General features: G+C 43.0%; 1 protein-coding gene across 2 annotated transcripts; it reads left to right on the forward strand.

Moving 5' to 3' along the window:
• Positions 1 to 10,435: 10,435 nt before the first annotated feature.
• SPRY2 (sprouty RTK signaling antagonist 2) lies at positions 10,436 to 17,357 on the forward strand. Of its 2 annotated transcripts, XM_083168805.1 has the most exons (3): positions 10,436 to 10,928; positions 12,593 to 12,702; positions 15,645 to 17,357. In XM_083168805.1, exon 3 carries the CDS (start codon positions 15,696 to 15,698, stop codon positions 16,635 to 16,637), a length of 942 nt encoding a protein of 313 aa, XP_083024931.1. In that variant the 5' UTR covers positions 10,436 to 10,928; positions 12,593 to 12,702; positions 15,645 to 15,695; the 3' UTR covers positions 16,638 to 17,357. The 2 variants fall into 2 exon arrangements, with proteins under 2 accessions (XP_083024931.1, XP_083024930.1); XM_083168804.1 differs by lacking the exon at positions 12,593 to 12,702 and having other exon boundaries at positions 10,438 to 10,928.
• Positions 17,358 to 19,306: the final 1,949 nt, after the last annotated feature.

Genomic DNA, 19,306 nt, shown 5'->3' on the forward strand with positions numbered 1-19,306 from the left:
TGGGTAACAAGTAAACAGTATACTGTAATATATATATATACACACACTGAGTAGCTCCACGTATGTGCATTTCATGAGGAAGTGCTGTAGTATGAAAGAACATTAGTACTGCTCATTCTCTGCCCGGCAGAAAGGGAGGAAATGTGCATCCACATTGAAATCCCGGATAAAAATGCCCAAAATTCCGGATCTCGATCCCAGGATTGCCACCCCTAGTCATACTATTATTAACTTCTATTTATACAGTAAATAATGATTAGTCATTCACATCTATCCCTGACCCAGTGGATTCCAGTATATTTTAGTGTATTGAACAAAACACAAGCATCTAGAGCAGTGGTTCCCAACCTGGGGTACTAGTACCCCTGGGGGTACTCTGCAGACCAGTTGGGGGTACTTGAAAATAATATTGGTAATGGCGGAAGATGAAAAAGTATTTTGATGGCAGAAGACCCATTGCCATGGAGAAGAACCATGTTGTGTCACTTATGGTTCTGTCTTCAGCATCATCAGCGTCTCATTGTGCTTTTGCCTGACCAGCAATACACTGGGAGCTACCCGTGCTGCCCTCAGACATCAGCGATCATCTGCCCTGCACTGACACAGGTGGAAGAAGCAGTGGCATTAATCCTACAGGTGTTAGTGGGAACCCTGGAGACAATACACAAACAGCGGCCAGACATGAAAGGGCACAATTCCTGTCCGCTACTCCTTAATATAAGGACATGCATAAGGATACGCATACCGCTCACTTCCACTCCGCTCATAAGTACTGTCTATATTTTAAATTGAGAGGAGGGGGTACTCATCAATGAAAAGCCTAATCAAGGGGTACGGGAGAGAAAAAAGGTTGGGAACCACTGATCTAGAGCAGGGGTCCTCAAACTATTTTGCTCTGGGACCCCATCAGACAATATAAATAATTACAGGACCCCAGCAAGTTACTGCAGAAGGTCATCACATGTGTAGTCAGCAGACAGCACATACATGGCAGCATTGTGGAGGCACAAAATGATGGGAGTAGTCTAAAATAACAGACAATTCAACAGATTTTTTCAGACTCCTCGAATCACTGACTGAGATTACAAAAAATGATCAGCCTGATGGTCAGCAACATGGAGTCGTGACCCAATGCTGAGAAGGTCAGGACCCACTTTGGGGTCAGGACCCACAGTTTGAGAACCACTGATCTAGAGGAAATACTTGTGGAGGACATACAAACTGTATATAGATAATGCCCTGGTTGGATTACGCAGCCCATACACGCTGCTATGAGTGCTGACCCGATGTGTGCTTTGAGGTGTGCGCTCCCGCGGCACCTCATCGCACAGTACAAAAAGTATGTGCTTGCACATACTTTTTGTACTTAGGTTTCATCACATTGCATCGCATTGCATGCACAACGGATGCACATGCAATGCAATGTGATCCGTGCTAGTACAGCACGGAAAGCACCTTCACAAAGCAGCGTGTATGGGCAGCTTTAGAACTCAAAACCCCAAAGCTGTAGCAAATGTACTTAATCTTATTTAATAGTGTATGGGCACATTTTGGTCCTTGAATGTATGCATTAATCTATATACACTGCTCAAAAAAATAAAGGGAACAATTAAACAACACAATGTAACTCCAAGTTAATCACACTTCTGTGAAATCACACCGTCCACTTAGGAAGCAACACTGATTGACAATCAATGTTGCATGCTGTTGTGCAAATGGAATAAACAGGTGGAAATTATAGGCAATTAGCAAGACACCCCCAATAAAGGAGTTGTTCTGCAGGTGATGACCACAGACCACTTCTCCGCTCCTCTGCTTTCTGGCTGATGTTTTGGTCACTTTTGAAAGCTGGCGGTGCTTTCACTCTAGTGGTAGCATGAGACGAAGTCTACAACCCACACAAGTGGCTCAGGTAGTGCAGCTCATCCAGGATGGCACATCAATGCGAGCTGTGGCAAGAAGGTTTGCTGTGTCTGTCAGTTTAGTGTCCAGAGCATGGAGGTGCTACCAGGTGACAGGCAAGTACACCAGGAGATGTGAAGGAGGCCGTAGGAGGGCAACAACTCAGCAGCAGGACCGCTACCTCCAACTTTGTGCAAGGAGGAACAGGAGGAGCACTGCCAGAGCCCTGCAAAATGACCTCCAGCAGGCCACAAATGTGCATATGTCTACTCAAACGGTCAGAAACAGACTCTGAGGATGGTATGAGGGCCCGATGTCCACTGGTGGGGGTTGTGCTTACAGCCCAACACCATGCAAGACATTTGGCATTTGCCAAAGAACACAGATTGGCAAATTCGCCACTGGCACCCTGGGCTCTTCACAGATGAAAGCAGGTTCACACTTAGCACATGTGACAGAGTCTGGAGATGCCAAGGAGAATGTTCTGCTGCCTGCAACATCCTCCAGCATGACCGGTTTGGCAGTGGGTCAGTAATGGTGTGGGGTCGCATTTCTTTCAGGGGCCGCACAGCCCTCCATGTGCTCACCAGAGGTAGCCTGACTGCCATTAGGTACCAAGATGAAATCCTCAGACCCCTTGTGAGACCATATGCTGGTGCGGTTGACACTGGGTTCCTCCTAATGCAGGACAATGCTAGACCTCATTTGGCTGGAGTGTGCAGCAGTTCCTGCAAAACCAAGGCATTGATGCTATGGACTGGCCCGCCCGTTCCCCAGACCTGAATCCAATTGAGCACATCTGCGACATCATGTCTCGCTCCATCCACAGACTGTCCTGGAGTTGGCGGCCACCTCATTCATACAGGCATGTGGAGGCCACACACACTACTGAACCTCATTTTGACTTACTTGTTTTAAGGACATTACATCAAAGTTGGATCAGCCTGTAGTGTGTTTTTCCACTTTAATTTTGAATGTGACTCCAAATCCAGACCTCAATGGGTTAATAAATTTGATTTCCATTGATTATTTTTTGTGTGATATTGTTGTCAGCACATTCAACTATGTAAAGAACAAAGTATTTAATAAGAATATTTGGTACTTGTTTCCTAGCACGGCGCCACCGATTTTAATTGTATGCAATCGGGTTGCAAAAATCGGGTCAATCGCATGCATGCAACCAAATTGCATGCGATGCGATTGACCCGACCAACCCGATTTTTTTTACATTGGAACCAATGTTTAATGGTCCCTGAGACCCGATATTACATTGGCCCCATGTTAAATGCCCCCCAGACCCCATTTTTCATTTTATGCCCCCCCATTGTTAACGCCACGATCAACGTGAACCCGAAGCGTGGTGAGTGCAGTGAGCCCGCGAGGGGAGGCGGTGCGCGTCCTCCAACCTTTTCATACCCCCACTATCCACGTCGGCGTGGAGTTGATCTTATATAGTGTGGCGAGCGCAGCGAGCCACCGAGCCCGAAGCGTGGTGAGGGGACGCTCATTACTTCAGTTGTGTTACGCGTCCCCTCACGGGGCTCGCCACGCTTCGGGCTTGGTGGCTCGCTGCGCTCGCCACACTATATGACATAGAAATTACCCATCAGGGTGGGTATACAATCAAAAATTGGGTATGGGGGGCCATTTAACATTGGTTACTATGTAAAATCGGGTCCATCGCATTGGTCGCATTGTATGCCATTATAATGGCATTCAACGGACTCGATTTTACATAGGAATTTAACATTACATACAATGCTTACAATGTAAAATCGGGTCGGTCGCATTGCATGCCATTATAACCTAAAAAAAAGCCCGAAAATCGGGTATGTCAGGTCCCATCGCATACCTTAAGTTAAGGTATGCGATGGGACCCGATGGGCGCCGTACTAGGAAACAAGTACAGAATATTTAATTCATTCAGATCTAGGATGTGTTATTTTAGTGTTCCCTTTATTTTTTTGCGCAGTGTATATCTGTGACTCTCATCCAGTACAACAATAAGCTCATGTTGCACTTTCCAGCAAAGACACCTACAGCCAATCAGGGCTGAGTGCTTCTATAGCACTATGACAGTGGGATCCCCACTGTCATTAGTGTGGAGGAAGCCACCTCACCTCAGAGAGTCCCTGCTGGAGCCTGGAATGATAATGTATGCTCGTGCAAAATTAGTACCGCTCACTTTCATGTAAAAAAAGAAATCGCACATTTTCTTTACTAAAAACTGCATATTTTCTAAACTAAAAATCATACTTTTTCCTTACTAAAAACCCAGATAGACACTTTTAGCAAAGTGTGTTGTGTCCAGGTTGGTCCACACACCGCACACTCTGCACCCATTTAATCCTACTCCTCTCTCCAGTGCTGGCAGCGAAGTGTATGCGAAGCGTTCCCGAAGCCCTGCACATGCACAATAGACCCTGGCACAATGCCAACTGCACTACCAGAGAGGAGGGGGCCAAATCAAAGCCTGCACAAGGTCACCCTCCTCTATTAAAGCTCCTGTGCCTTTTAGGCATAAGCCAGATTTCATATAAGATATCATAAGCATAGTACTGGGGCAGTACGGATGGTGTAATGGTTAGCATTACTGCCTCACAGGTGCAATACCTCTATAGGGCCTTTAGGTGTCACTATTGTTAGTGTTCTTTAGGTACTTGTTTCCTAGCACGGCCACAATCGTAACTAATCGTGTCCCTTAATTAAGGGACACGATTAGCCCGATGGACCCGATTTCCTTTGAAATCAGGTCCATTTTGCCGGCTAGGAAACAAAAATCGGGGGCATCGCGTCGGTCGGGACCATTAACATTGGTCCCGACGCGACCGACGCGATGCCCCCGATATTTGCATTGACTTCAATGTTAAAAAAAATTTTAACATTGAAATCTTGTCGGGAACTGTAAAATATCGGGGGCATCGCGTCGGTCGGGACCATTAACATTGGTCCCGACGCGATGCGACGCGATGCACCCGATTTTTACATAGGATTCAATGTTAAAAAATTTTTTAACATTGAAATGGTGTAAAAATGTTAAAAAATGTGAAATGGGTCAATATGACCCATTTCACATTAAAAATGTCCCCGTCGTCGCCCCACGATAGACGGCAACCCGAAGCGTGGCGAGCGCAGCGAGCCCGCGAGGGGCGGCGGTACGCGTCCTCCGACCTTTTCATGCCCTACTATCCACTAGGGCGTGGAGTGAGAATAGAATAGTGTGGCGAGCGCAGCGAGCCACCGAGCCCGAAGCGTGGCGAGCGCAGCGAGCCCCGCGAGGGGACGCGGATACCTTCACAGGTAAACGCGTCCCTTCGCGGGCTTCACAGGTGTCCGTGGCGACGCCGACAACTGTGAAGCCCGCGAAGGGACGCGATTACCTGTGAAGGTATCCGCGTCCCCTCGCGGGGCTCGCTGCGCTCGCCACGCTTCGGGCTCGGTGGCTCGCTGCGCTCGCCACACTATTCTATTCTCACTCCACGCCCTAGTGGATAGTAGGGCATGAAAAGGTCGGAGGACGCGTACCGCCGCCCCTCGCGGGCTCGCTGCGCTCGCCACGCTTCGGGTTGCCGTCTATCGTGGGGCGCTGTGTACACGCTTCAATTTGGGGGGGTTTGGAATTTTTTTCATTCAATCCAATGTAAAATTGGGTCCCAGGGACCCAATTTACATTGGATTTAATGAAAAAATCGGGTCAAAAATCGGTCGGATCGGTCGGTCGCATCGCATGCGACCAAATCGCATGCGATGCGACCGACCGATTTTTTTCAGCACGACCACCCCGATCTTAATCGGTGTGGCCGTGCTAGGAAACAAGTACCGTTCTTTATTAAGAGAATTTAGCTGTTATTATTTTAAACAATCCTTGTGAAGTGAAGTAAGCCTCCAGAAAATATATATGGTACTTATGTAGTATCTGGACGCCCGATTAAGAAATCGGGTCCATCGCATCACATCGCATGCGACGCAATGCGATGGACCCGATTTTTCCATAGGATTCAATGTTAAAATGGACTGAGTCCATTTTAACATAGGATTCTATGGGAAAAATGGTCCTTTTCATTTCCCCACTATCCAACTACGCATGGAGTTGAATATAAACCTGTGGCGACCGTAGCGAGCCATCGAGCCTGAAGCGTGGCGAGCGCAGCGAGCCCCGCGATGGGATGCGGAATACTTTTTAACAAATCCGCCTGCGCTCGCCACGCTTCAGGCTCGGTGGCTCGCTGCGCTCGCCACAGGTTTATATCCAACTCCATGTGTAGTTGGATAGTGGGGAAATGAAAAGGACCCTTTTTCCCATAGAATCCTATGGAAAATCGGGTCCATCGCATCGCATCGGATGCGATGCGATAATCGGGCGTCCAGATACTTCATAAGTACCATATATATTTATATATTCACATTATTTCTTATATAGCACATACATATTCCGCAGCGCTTTACAGAGAGAAATTTTATTTTTTTCTGGAACATTGACATCAGTCCCTGCCCCAGTGGAGCTTACAATCTATATTCCCTACCACATGTACATGCACACTCATTCATTCTAGGGTTAATTTTTGTTAGGAGCCAAATAACCTACTAGTATCAATATCATTATTGCTACTTGATGGTCCAATAAAAGTATGCCAAAAAATGTTTTCTAGTTATGTATTTATATATTTTTTATTAATTTATTCATTCATTCATGTTATGCATATTAGTCATAATGTATGGAGCTGATAAAGTAAATAGTAGACGGTTTATATTAATATAAATACATAAACTAAATTGAGTGTAGAACAATGTTTCATATTTTTTGATTTAAAAGTGTTTCTGAAATTGACGCAGACTTCCTAAATATAGAGAAAACGTATACAATAGAACATGCAAATTCACCCCCACCTGTCAATCCAAACTGTGATGATATCAAGAGGAAACAAAGCTGTTTACTCAATTATATTAGCATTACTGATAAGGTACTGAGTGCTCATTTGGGCTCATCTCAGTCCTTTTATGTGACATGAGTGTTTTAACTCACACACATTCCTGCCCCCTCCTCACTCTGAAATTCACTGTCCCAAGTAATTTAATTACAAGACTTGCAATCAATTAATTTGATGATATAAACTAATTACTATAATGTAATAAATAAATACAAAGAATCAATAGTAGTGTGTGTGTCTCTCTCTCTCTCTCTCTAATTTACAAATGTATAAAATTGTTTTTATATTAATTGCATTAGTAGTATGAAGCCATATTTACAAGCATGAAACCTTCTGTGTAGAAAAAAAACGCACTATCCCAGCAGAAAGGTTGGGTGAATGGTAGTAATTAGCATATTTACCTGGAAAAAAAAGTTGTTACAGTGAAACCAATTAGGTTCTATAACATTATCAAAGTAGCACTTTCCATTTCTATGTAGATCAGTTTCCCTTCCGGCAGTGAAATAGTTAGCAAACATGAAGGAAGTATCTCTAGCAGCATTTCCGAAATGGGTGGAGTGAGGAATGATCTCACCCTCCATGCTAATGGCTCTGTCGCTAGGAATGCATTCCCCACATGCCCACATTGGGATAGATAGCGAGGCCGGGCTCCCCCTAGCGGCCGCACAGTCTTCAGGCTGACTGCTATTATTGACACTTAGCTGTGTGGGGGAGGAAGAGAGGTCGCATAATACACTTCACACCATTTCCTGTGTTCCCTGCTTGCTGCTGTCCTACTATTATGTAAATGCCTGCAACGTCACTTTTGTTAATAATACACAAACGCTGTCAGGAGCAGCAGTGCAGAAACTGGCATGTTATATGGTTATGAGTTTGAATAACTTAACTTTATTGCACGTTTTTACTATTGAATGACATTCACATGATTTATTTAATCATTATGTACAAGTTCTTGCCATGTACACGTCACTTTTTAGGGATAAGCTTTTTGCACCATTATAGAATGCTTTTGTTTTTACATTGCAAACTCTTGTGATTTAAGGAGTATTTTTATCAAAGCTCAAAAAGAGACAAAGGGGCCCATTTATCATTATATATCTGTGGCTATATTCATGAAAACACCTATTTTCCAGGGTTAGCCCCCAAATATTATGTATACCCCGAATGTAAAGAGGAGATCCCTGCTGTGATCCCACCATTGCCGCACATAGTGGCATCCCCCCATAGGTTTCTATGGCATCCCCCCTGGCAGCCGGAAGAGCACCGCCTCAGTGATAGATAGTACCGATGGTATCGCATACTGCAATGCGATCCTGGGTGGTAAGATCACGCCCTGATCGCATTAATATGGAGTCCATAATAAATGGGCCCAAAAATTTTGAGTACTAAAGAACTGACCAATCAACTTCTGCCTTCATTTTGCAGCCTGTGTTTAAAAAATGACATTGGCTGGTACTTTATCTGTTACAATTTTCTCTTTTATCAAGCTTTGATAAATACCCCCTTATTAGACAGGCATTTGTATCCCATTACTTTTATTGTTCGTAATGTGTGGTTTCATATATGGCAAACTTGATGGATCGAAATTTTAGTTCTTATTTGATTAAGGATTTTGGTGAAATATGTTTTCTTCATAAAAAAAAAGTCAGAGCTTCTATTATACATGTGTCTGATTCATATGGTAAAGTTATAGCATGATACACGTTTGGTTCTACATCTGGGAGCTCACATGCATTCATATATACTCTAGTAGTCTATGGGTCATTGGGTCGACTGCATTAAGGCCGACCACTGAAAGGTCCATAGTGCTCACGTTGACACCTGAAATCGGTTGACATGGCTAAAGTCGACACGGTTGGAAGGTCGATGGAAGCATTAGGCCGATTAAGGGAAGGTCGACCTTGAATATGCCGAAAATGAAATTTTCCCTTTTTGTTGTCGCAAATGTCAACTTAGTCGACATGAACACATATAAGTGTACCGCGTCTGCTCGCTATCAGTGCCGGTGCAAGGCGTCGGAGTGCCCCAGGCGGGGGGGCGACCCGGCACTCACCTGCTCCACGGGTGGGGGGTGGGGAGGAATACGGACGCCATGCTGCTCCTGGGGGGGGGGGGGGGGGTGATGCATGATGCGGCCGGCGGGCTGATTTTGGGGGGGGGGGGAGAGGGATACGGCCGCCGTGCTGTTTCGGTGTGTATATATAATTACTCACCCTTCAGGAGGAGCTCGGGTCTAGCTCAGCGGGCGGGAGGTTGAGCTGGAGGTCTGGCTTAGCGGGCAGGAGGGAGGCCTCGCAGTTCAGTCCCGGCGCAGTATGACTGACATCTTCCTCCACCCGCACCGTGTACAGCCGCTCAGCCGGGCAGCTCTGAGCACTTGGCTCACCCTCAGACGCTGCCCGGCTGAGCGGCTGTACGCGGTGCGGGTGGAGGGAAATGTCAGTTAACATGCACCGGGGTCCGGGACTGAACTGCATACAGCGCAGCGAGCCCTCCCTCCTGCCCGCTAAGCCAGACCTCCAGCTCTCCCTCCTGCCCTGCTCCCAACTACCGCCCCCCAGTGGCCGGCGCCCTAGGCAAATGCCTAACACTGCCTAGTGGTGGCGCCAGCCCTGCTCGCCATGCTTCAGGCACGGTGCCTTGCTGTGCTTGGCACACTATTGTATTACTGCCACGCCTTTGTGAAGGGTAGGGTGTGAAATACAGCCTATCAGCACATGACTCCGTTTAAAAAAAAAAAAACACCTCATGTCGACCTAATGGTTGTGTCGACCTTCTGACCCTGTCGACCTTAGCCATTTCAACCTAAGCCCTGTTGACCTTGAGTGGTCAATCTAACATTCCATATCGCGCTTGTAGAACATGTATAGAACATGTATAGAACATGTATGTGCATTATTGGCACAAATATTGTTTTCCTCAAAAATACAAGCCAGTGACTTCAATAAATAAAAAAAAAACGAAATAACCATAGATAGATAGATAGATAGATAGATTTTTAATCCTATTTACCATATTAATTTGACACTTTTCCAAACTAGACACTGACTTTCCTTTGTCCTCACTAATTACAGGCTAGTTCCCTTCCTGCACATGGCAGCTGCACAACAGCCATTTATCACTACATGTATGAACAGATTCCTCATACACATCATTTTACAGAAGTTTTGAGAAAGTTTTTCGTGCATAGCTGCAGTTCAAAATTGCAACTGTGGAACTGATACAAAGACATTGGCTACATGCATGTATCATTTGTTGGTGTAGATTTTACTGTGGTTCACAAATCTCCCATATGGGTTATGTGTGACAGGTATAATTTAGTTACTAGAGTTTGCTACAAACCTCCCAAAGCAAGTGCAGCAGAGTTACAGAGAGACAGATAGAAAACATGTGCTGCTAGTAGTAGTAGTATAAGTGTGGGTACAGAGTATAGGTCAGTGCTTAGAAGTATCCTGTGCTATTAGTCACACACAAGTGTGTGACACTGAGCAGGGCTGATGTACACAATAGCTGCATGGGACAGTAACCATACACCAGTGTACAGTCACTGAGTGCTCCCACCCACCGCACTACCCTGAGCAGCAGCAATCAAAGGCCAGTGCCCTGTGAGATCCCTCCTGCGGCTCAGAGCTGGGAGTGTGAGTGAATGTAGCCCCGCAGAGCCAATGAGCAGGGACCGGATGCGATATATCCTCTGGGACAACAAATACTCTGTTCTTCCTCAGTTCCACATGACGCCATTTACTGCTGCTGCTGCTGCTGCTGCATATCGCCAACCTCTCCTGAGAGCCAGAGAGCGCTGCACTGAGCACACTGCCCGCAGCAGCCACTCACCCGCCGCCTAGCCCCAGCCTCGTCTCCCTCACAGCAGCAGCCAGCCCCAGCAGCACTTCTGCAGTTGTGGAGGAAACTTGTGGCTGCCCCCGGAGTACTGTGCGCTGCCCGGCCGTCTGCGCTCTGCGTCCTCCGCTTGTTCTGTGCCTTGTTGTTTGGAGCGTTACTTCCTACCGGACTGTGCACTGCGATCCCCGGAGCGGATTTACTAGCGGGACCTGCAAACTTTCCGGGGCGAGGAGTTGTTGGGCAGCTGCGGTTACGGTACGTATGGGGTTACCCCTCATCTGGCCTGAGTCCATAGCTGGGACAGGGATTATTGGGTACCAGGTGGTGCCCTGCAAATCTGGGGGGACCCACTCATTGTGTGTGTGTGTGTGTGTGTGTGTATATATGTATATATATATATGTATATATATATATATATATATATATATATATATATATATATTTTTTTTTTTCTACCTTTCTCGACCCTAGATTTTTGCTTTTGACCTAATTAGCTGGTATTGTGCTTGCTCTCCCCATGGGCAGTATAGGGGGTGAGAGAACGTGGCTTGCTATGGAAAGTAGTTGGATGCAATGTTTATTACTTTGATACAATGTTTTACCAAGTTGATCACTGTTTATGTAGAAGAGTTTGCATGTATGGTTATTGCTGGGTCTCTATGTAATAGTTTCCATATGGGGATTGGGGGGGTTACCCTGTGAGTTAAGGAATAGGATCTGGCTTGTGGGCTGCTTGGAGGAAACCTGTTGATATTTTAATAAAAGTGCATTTACTTTGTGATTGTTGTTGTGAAGGTTGCGTTCTGTTTTCTGCACAGAGTTTCCACTCTGTGGTTTGCATTGAGTTCTATTTTGAATATAGAAGAGGATATATCTTGTGGTGTTGAGCAGCTTCGGAAATGTTGTGGTCTAGTTTAAAGAGCTATTTATGTCTTTTCACCCTGTCCCCACAGTAAACTCCTTGCTCCCCCTCCCCTAATCCTCAGTCTGATCACACACTCGGCTTCTAATGGGGTTTTCAGAGGAGGGGATTGAGGAGGGGGGAGGCTTGCAAAGGAAATGGAGAGACAGCAGTAAAATTCATAGTGCATCATACAGTACAGGAGACAAACAAAATGAAGTCAAACGTATGTTTATTGCCTATCCTCTACAACTTCAAACTTTAGAAGTTTGATGCAACAACTATAGCTACACAAAGTAACACATTTCCTATTTAAGAGTCTTCCATGAATATTTAAAAATACTGTGTGTTCGTTAATTTAGAATTTTAAATATTCTGTCTAGTACCTGGGAAAGTGTGTAATAGGTGATGTAAACAGTGTTGTGTTTTCCGTTTCCCAATCATCGGATGTTTGCGATTATACAGAGAACATAGTCAGATATGGTAGCTAATGATTGATGTGCACAACTAGTTGACATCTGTTAAACCCTCTTTGGTAATACATCTGTTTCTTCGGGAATTGCTTCAGCTTGTTGGTCAAGTTAAAGGCCTATATCGAAGAACTACAGTATGTAAAGTTGTACGTAGGAAGAATATAGCTCAGTGCTAAACCATAGGTATTGTTCGTGTTAGGATTAGCCAACTAAGGAAATGCTGATACACAAAATCAGCATCCGATACCAGAGCGTGTACACTGTTCTGTGCAAATGTAGCATGTGGCTACATTTGCACATTTGTTTTACTGTTTGACGCAAACCGAATAAATTTAGACCATAAAATTGGGGATATACTTTGAGACTTGAAAATTCACTGGTTTTCAGGCCATATTTTGAAGGTTTTCGGTCTCTAGAGCCAGGAACTACATATATCCTGAAGTTTGCAAACTTATTAGTGAACACCTATTTCTGAAGTGAATTCTGGTTAAAAACAAAAAGTGCAGATAAGATCTGACAGCAGTTTCAATGTTGTTTCTCTACAGATGGATGACATTGTCGCTTCAGTTCCAGTCTTCAATTTACTTCACTAGCCTAAGGGATGGCTAGTAACTGAAACATTGGCTTGTTGCTCATGGTACCTGCAATCTAAAATGTAATTTTGACATTTTATTATAGACAGTAGAGTGCAGAATTTGTGTAGTTTCTAAATGCCAGTTTACCCTGCTTTTTAATAGTATTCAGTGTTTTAGAGTGCTGAGTGATAAAAAGATTTATTCATCTGGTCTATGATGCTAACTTTTCAGTGATCCTGCTGTAAGTAATATATATAATTACACAGCGGGAAAATAAATATGTCCACATAAATAACAAGTAGAATATGTCCGCAAAGTAAACTTTTTGAGAACTAGACTTTCAGTCAGTACATGCATTGGAAACTCTCTTGCACGTACAGTACGTTGTAACCTAGCCAAAATCATGTATTGGTTTACGTGTAGTCAAAATCGTTGTTTGCATTTTGACGTGAAATGCTTGTACAGTGTTTGCAAACAGTCACATCTTAATTTTATCATTTCTTTAAAGTGAAGTTGTACAGTGTGATGGTGCTGGCTTTTGGCAAACCAGATGGTCCCCATTACGGTGTGCAGATGTGTTGAAACGCATACCTAATGTATTGGCTGTAGCCATAATTGTGTGCATTTATCAGTTTCCAGTTTCTTATATAGTGCAGTAGATCCCGTTGCGCTTTATGATAGTAGAGATAAAACAAACTGGGTAACAACAGACAGACTTGGAGGTGAGAGGGCCCTGCTGCAAGCTTACAGGCTATAGATTGTACATAGACATAGAGTGGTTGTGAGGTGTTTTTTTTACACACTGTGCTAATCAATGCTACGATTAAATAGGTCTGTGTTCAAGAATCCATGGGTATGTCTAGAACAGTGACTACTTTTTCATATTAATAAACTGCTGATGTAACTTTATGAATGGATCTAGTGGATCCTATAGGAGATTGTCTGTTCCGATTCAGATAGCCTGTGAATAATGTTTGCACAGCAATGATCTCAATCCCTTCATTGTCAAATAACTTAACAGAGAATGTGCTGTTTGCGGGCTGGCTGTTCAGTTAAACAGGCCCGATTCTATAGATCTCTGCAATTAAAAGGGCTCTTCATCCAGAAATGTCGTACGGATGATAGCATCCTGTTTGCGAGACTTGCAGTAAATTCCATGAATAATGTGCATTATTCAGCCCATCCTCATTTAGTTTAGTTAGCAGTCCCTTTGGCAAATGTATCAAAGCCATCAAACCATAAAGACTTGTGCTGTAAATGCAGGTACTGTTTGTTATGTGAATAGCAAAGTGTTCTGGCCATTGTCATTCACATTGTTGTGACCTGAGTAAAGAGGGGACAGTCTCATTATTGCAGCTGGTTTCCTGTTACTTGAATAGCTGTTAATGCAATCTAAGAGGAACCTGGTTTCCATACACCTGTTGTGACATGTTCCCATATGAGAGGAAGGGATAAGCTGCTTTTGTCATGTTAGCTGTGATTTGCGGTGTTCTAGAAGTTGTTAACCTTATAACACATCCCTAATCCATATATATATTTATATATATTTACACTTGTGCAAATTTTGCATTAATTTATTTCAGTACATGTCTAATTTATTTTAGTACATGTCTGTATTACACCATCACCCTATAACCCCCAATTTTGGTAGATTAGTATGAATTTGTCACGGTTTTAACTTTTTTTATTATTATTATTTTTTTGGCTACAATGCATAAAATGTATTCTTTAGTGTATGATTTATAGTTGAACCCTTTGAGTGCAAAATATCCGCTTAAACTTCCTGTGTCTCTCACGTTTGTTATATAAATTCAAATAAAAGATACTTCGTATGTATGGTAAACATTATAGGTCATTATGAGGATTTAAAAGGTTTGCTTGTCAATTTTCACACCTATATTGATTGGCACTCAAAGGGTTAAAGTTCTAGTGGTGGGTTCTTCTTATGACTAGTTTTCACTACAAAATTTATAAAATGGTTTCTGGGAAATGTATAGATTTTGTGAAGCAGTTGGTGCATTATATAATATTTGTATTTGCTACATACTTATTTAATATTTGTTATATTGGGTAAAAAAAGTTATACATATTCCGATCTACATATGACATCCTTGCATTGTGGATTTACACACAATATAATCTTTGTTGCAGTTTAAAGAAATACTACAACAGGTTATATTGGTTTAATGCTAATGAATTAAACTGGTTTATGCAGCAAAGTTATGTTAGGTGACTAAAGTTACCTAACAACAACTTGGGGATTTGTTGTATGAATGCTTTTGCGTAGCTATGAAAGGGTTCATTAGAACATACATTTATTTCTTCTTCTGTATAATGTTTACAGCATTACAAGTACTAAGCCTGGTGTCAATAATGTGTATATGTTTGTGTATTTTGTTGCTTTTATTGAAGATTTGGAAAATAGTTGAAGTATTTAAAAAAAAACTAACTCATGCTTTTAATCACTAAGGTGGGTATTTATCAAAGCAGGGAGATAGATAAGATTGTGAGAGATGAACAACCAATAAGGTTCTGTCTTACAATTTACAGTCTGTATTTGAGAAATGGCAACTACAAGCTGATTGGCACATTATCTCTTACAAATGTATTTGTCTCCTAGCTTTTATAAATACCCTCCCTAATGGTTTATAATAATGAGAAATTATAGCAAAATTTATGACCTAGGGGTGAATTTACTAAAGTTTCTTAAAAATTAAGAGGAGATGTTGACCAGTCAGATGCTGTTTATGGATTTTAGGATGCAATAGAGAAATTATAGACCTGGAGAAACATCCTCTTTTTCATTTTTAGAACCTTAAGTAAATGTACCCCGTAATGTCGGGAAACTTAATGCCAGCGCTGTGAATACGTGCAATGATTTCCCACACAGTTGGAAAAAATTATTTTAGCCTGCATGTTTCCATGGCCTGTTTGAGTCATTTGTAAATGCAAATCTGAATTGCAATAGTATTTTTATAAACTAAATTGAGTAACTTTTTTTTTTTTTCTTTTTCCCTACCAGGATTTCAGATGTGTTCTCGGTCTACTGGAGTGAAAACTCTTCAGAGTACTGATGGAAGCAAGAGTACAAAATGGCAGCGTATCCCAACCTTTACTCCAGACTCGGCGTGACAGTGGGAGAACAAATGGTGAAATCGACCCAAGGGATATTTTGACCCAGCAAGTTCATGTTTTGTCATTGGAACAGATAAGAGCCTTACGGAACACTAATGAATATACCGAAGGACCTACCGTGGCTCCCAGACCTTGGGTTAAGCCTTCTCGTCAAACTACCCAGCATAAAAATGAACGAATACATGTGGTAACAGACCAGAGGCAGTTTAGTAGGAGTCCCCTTTCACCAATGTATTCTTCATCTCGGGCATCCCTGTCACGGTCCATTAGTACAGTAAGTACAGGATCACGGAGTAGTACAAGGACAAGCACAAGCAGCAGTTCAGAGCAAAGACTTTTAAGTCCATCCTTCTCTTCGGAGATGGGTGCTGATCAGATAATTCGAGTACAGCCCAAAATTGAGCTGAAATCAGAGGAGTTAAAGCCCTCCAGCAAAGAAGACTTGGGCTTACATGCATACAGGTGTGAGAGCTGCGGGAAATGTAAGTGCCAAGAATGCACTTTACCCAGGACTCTTCCCTCTTGTTGGATATGTGACAAACAGTGCCTTTGCTCCGCACAGGAAGTGATTGACTATGGAACTTGTGTTTGCTGTGTCAAGTGCCTGTTCTATCACTGCTCAAACGATGATGAGGACAACTGTGCGGACAACCCCTGCTCTTGCAGTCAATCGCATTCCTGCACACGCTGGTCTGCCATTGGTGTTATGTCCATGTTCTTGCCTTGTTTATGGTGTTATCTTCCAGCCAAGGGTTGCCTTAAGTTGTGCCAGGGCTGCTATGACCGGGCAAAGAGGCCTGGATGTCGATGCAAAAGGTCAAACACAGTATGTTGTAAAGTCCCACAATTACAGGCCAGAAATCTGGGAAAGCCTGCATAGCACAGATGGAATTAAACAAAAGTAGTTGGACTTACTTTTAACACACACATGCAATCATTTAAAGAAGCCATCTCCGCACACTTTGCAGAGAACTGTGGGATGTTTTTCCTGTTTGCGGTGAAATCTTTATGCCATCTTACTTGATAGTCTTGTTAGAGAATGGGTAATCAAGCTCCGACTAAGAGCCAGTGTTCTGTGACACGTATTATATAAGCTAAAGCAACACAGACACTACTACATAATTGTTGGTGAATAATATTTGCAACATTGCTAAATTAGCAAAAAAAAAAATTTTTGTTTCTGCAGAGATAATGTCCTATATTTTTGTACATAAACAATAATATTTACAACTGTGAAAAATAGTGCCACAGTAATGGCGCAATCACAAAATGTACTAATATACATTGAGAGGAATGTGAATCTATCCAAAGGGTTAGGTTGTGCTTCACCTTATTGAAATCGTAATATTTCTACTCTTTGGGCTGTCTGTATATTGTACAGTTACAGTAATAGTAAGCCTTTATTTTCTAATTTTTCAACATAATGTTTAGTGTAAAGTATATTTATTTGAAGTTTTATTATTTTATAAAAGAGAAATATTTATTTTAAGAGGCATCTTACAAATGTTCCCCTTTTTGATGATGTCAGTTTATGCAATTAGGGGTAACTGATGCATATGTTCACTATAAAATAGAAAATATATTAACGTTTGAAATTAAACTTCATTGGTGTTTCGTTATTTTGACATGAATTTCTTAGCATGGAGTGGCTGAATGTTAATGGATGTGAATGTGCGTGATTGTTGTTTCCCAATATATAGTATTGTTAAAATGCTCTCCGTGCAATGCTAACTGTCGTGTACCGGTCAGTGAAAGGACTTATGAAAGTTTATTGCAAATATTTAGAAGGTCACACACAAGTAAGCTGGACCGGTGTCAATTACTGCCATAAGTTTTGTACAAATGCAAGTCTGCCCATACTTTTTAATGCAAAAATAATCTAAATGGCAAAACCAGGTTGCCTTGTCCATGTAAAAGATTGCCACTTTCAATATACTGTACAGGCAGACAATCTCACAGCCTATGCAATTTCACCCAATGTGTTAAGTATAATTTATATTTCTTCTACGATCCCATGGCAGCCTTAACATTGGGATTCCATCCCTCCTCCTCGTAATTAGACAGGTTACTTTTTTCCCAGGGACCTCCCCTTCCTGTATAAATCCCTGCTCCTCCCATACCCTGGTGTCTTTTTTTCCTGTCTCCTTGTGTAGTTAGAGGCAGGAGTGGTTACTTTATTTTGGGCTCACTTCATAGATACAGGGGGTCACTATGGGGAAGAGCAACATGGAAGCGTGGCTCTAAGAGTACTGTCCATGTAAAAAGGTCAGGAGCGGATGGGTAAGTCTCCTTAAAAAGCATATATGTATATCACCTTAAACCGCTGCGGAAATCCAGCATGATACTGCTACTGAGAACGGCGGCGTCCAGGCAGCGTGTGCGACTACAAGCACCAGGATTCAGAGCGCCGGAGGCGACTTCCGCCAACGCCAGGCTTTCAGAGTGGCGGTGACGCGCTTCCGCCGCGGCAGGACTACAGCGTCCACAATGCATTGCGGGACGCCATTTCCGGCAACAGCACGCACGGCGCGCTCTGCACAGTTAAAAGCCGCTGGACGGGCGGCACTATGGCAGCTTGTATGAAAGCAGAGGGATCTCTGAGCAAGCGGTGGACAGCGTTTTCTGAGAGGCCAGTGGCAGTGACTTGTTTTAGCCGGTTTAAGGTAGGACACTTCCTTACTACTCAGATACCTCATATGCTTAGAGGATATCTCTCATGGGAATATGTTCATTCAGGTCCTTTGACAGTATGGAACAGCAGAATCTGCCTTCCCCCACTAGAGAAGAGAGTGCCCCTGTGAGGTGAGCCTTGTTATTTTTTTTATGCTAATAGGAATAGGGTTTTTTTTTTTTTTTTTTTTTTTTTTTTTTTTTTTTTGTTATAGCATAGTGACAGGCTTTCTTTCTCCATAGTGTGCCGGATATTGAGGTACAGACTGGAGCTAGGAAGAAAACAATTAAGAAAAAGCATAGAGAAACATGCTGCATGAACTGTGACAGAAAGTTTGAATTTGTACAAGGCAAAACACTATGTGGACAGTGTGAAGTACGACCTAAACAGGACTCAGGAGCAAGTAGTGATAGTCATACTAAGATGCTTAAGGATTTGATGGACTGGATGAGAGACTCTTTCGTTTCTAAAACAGAGTATAGGGAGGATCAGGGCTCTAAAAGGTCCAGAGATCAAGCAGGTCTGCCATATGAGGATCCCAATACTTCTGATGAGCAGGACGGGGCACAGGTTGCCGATGATGAGCCTGGTGAAATCAAGGAGGACACTAGAATATTCAATTTTGAGACAGTTGAGATTATTCTGAAAAATATATATAAAACCATGAATTATGAGGATCCGGTAACTCCCGTGGAGGGGGCGGATGTATTATTTGAGGATAGGTCGAAAAAGACAAGATCCTTTCCGGTACACCGTGTAATCAAAGAGGTCATTAATAAAGAATGGACGAATGTGGAGAAAAAACAGGGCAAGTTGTTCCGAGTCGACCGGATGTATCCCATTAAGGATGATGATTTTGTTAAATGGTGCGGATTACC

This window comes from Crinia signifera, chromosome 2, assembly GCF_055691185.1.
Source record: "Crinia signifera chromosome 2, ASM5569118v1, whole genome shotgun sequence".
Taxonomy (NCBI): Eukaryota; Metazoa; Chordata; class Amphibia; order Anura; family Myobatrachidae; genus Crinia; species Crinia signifera.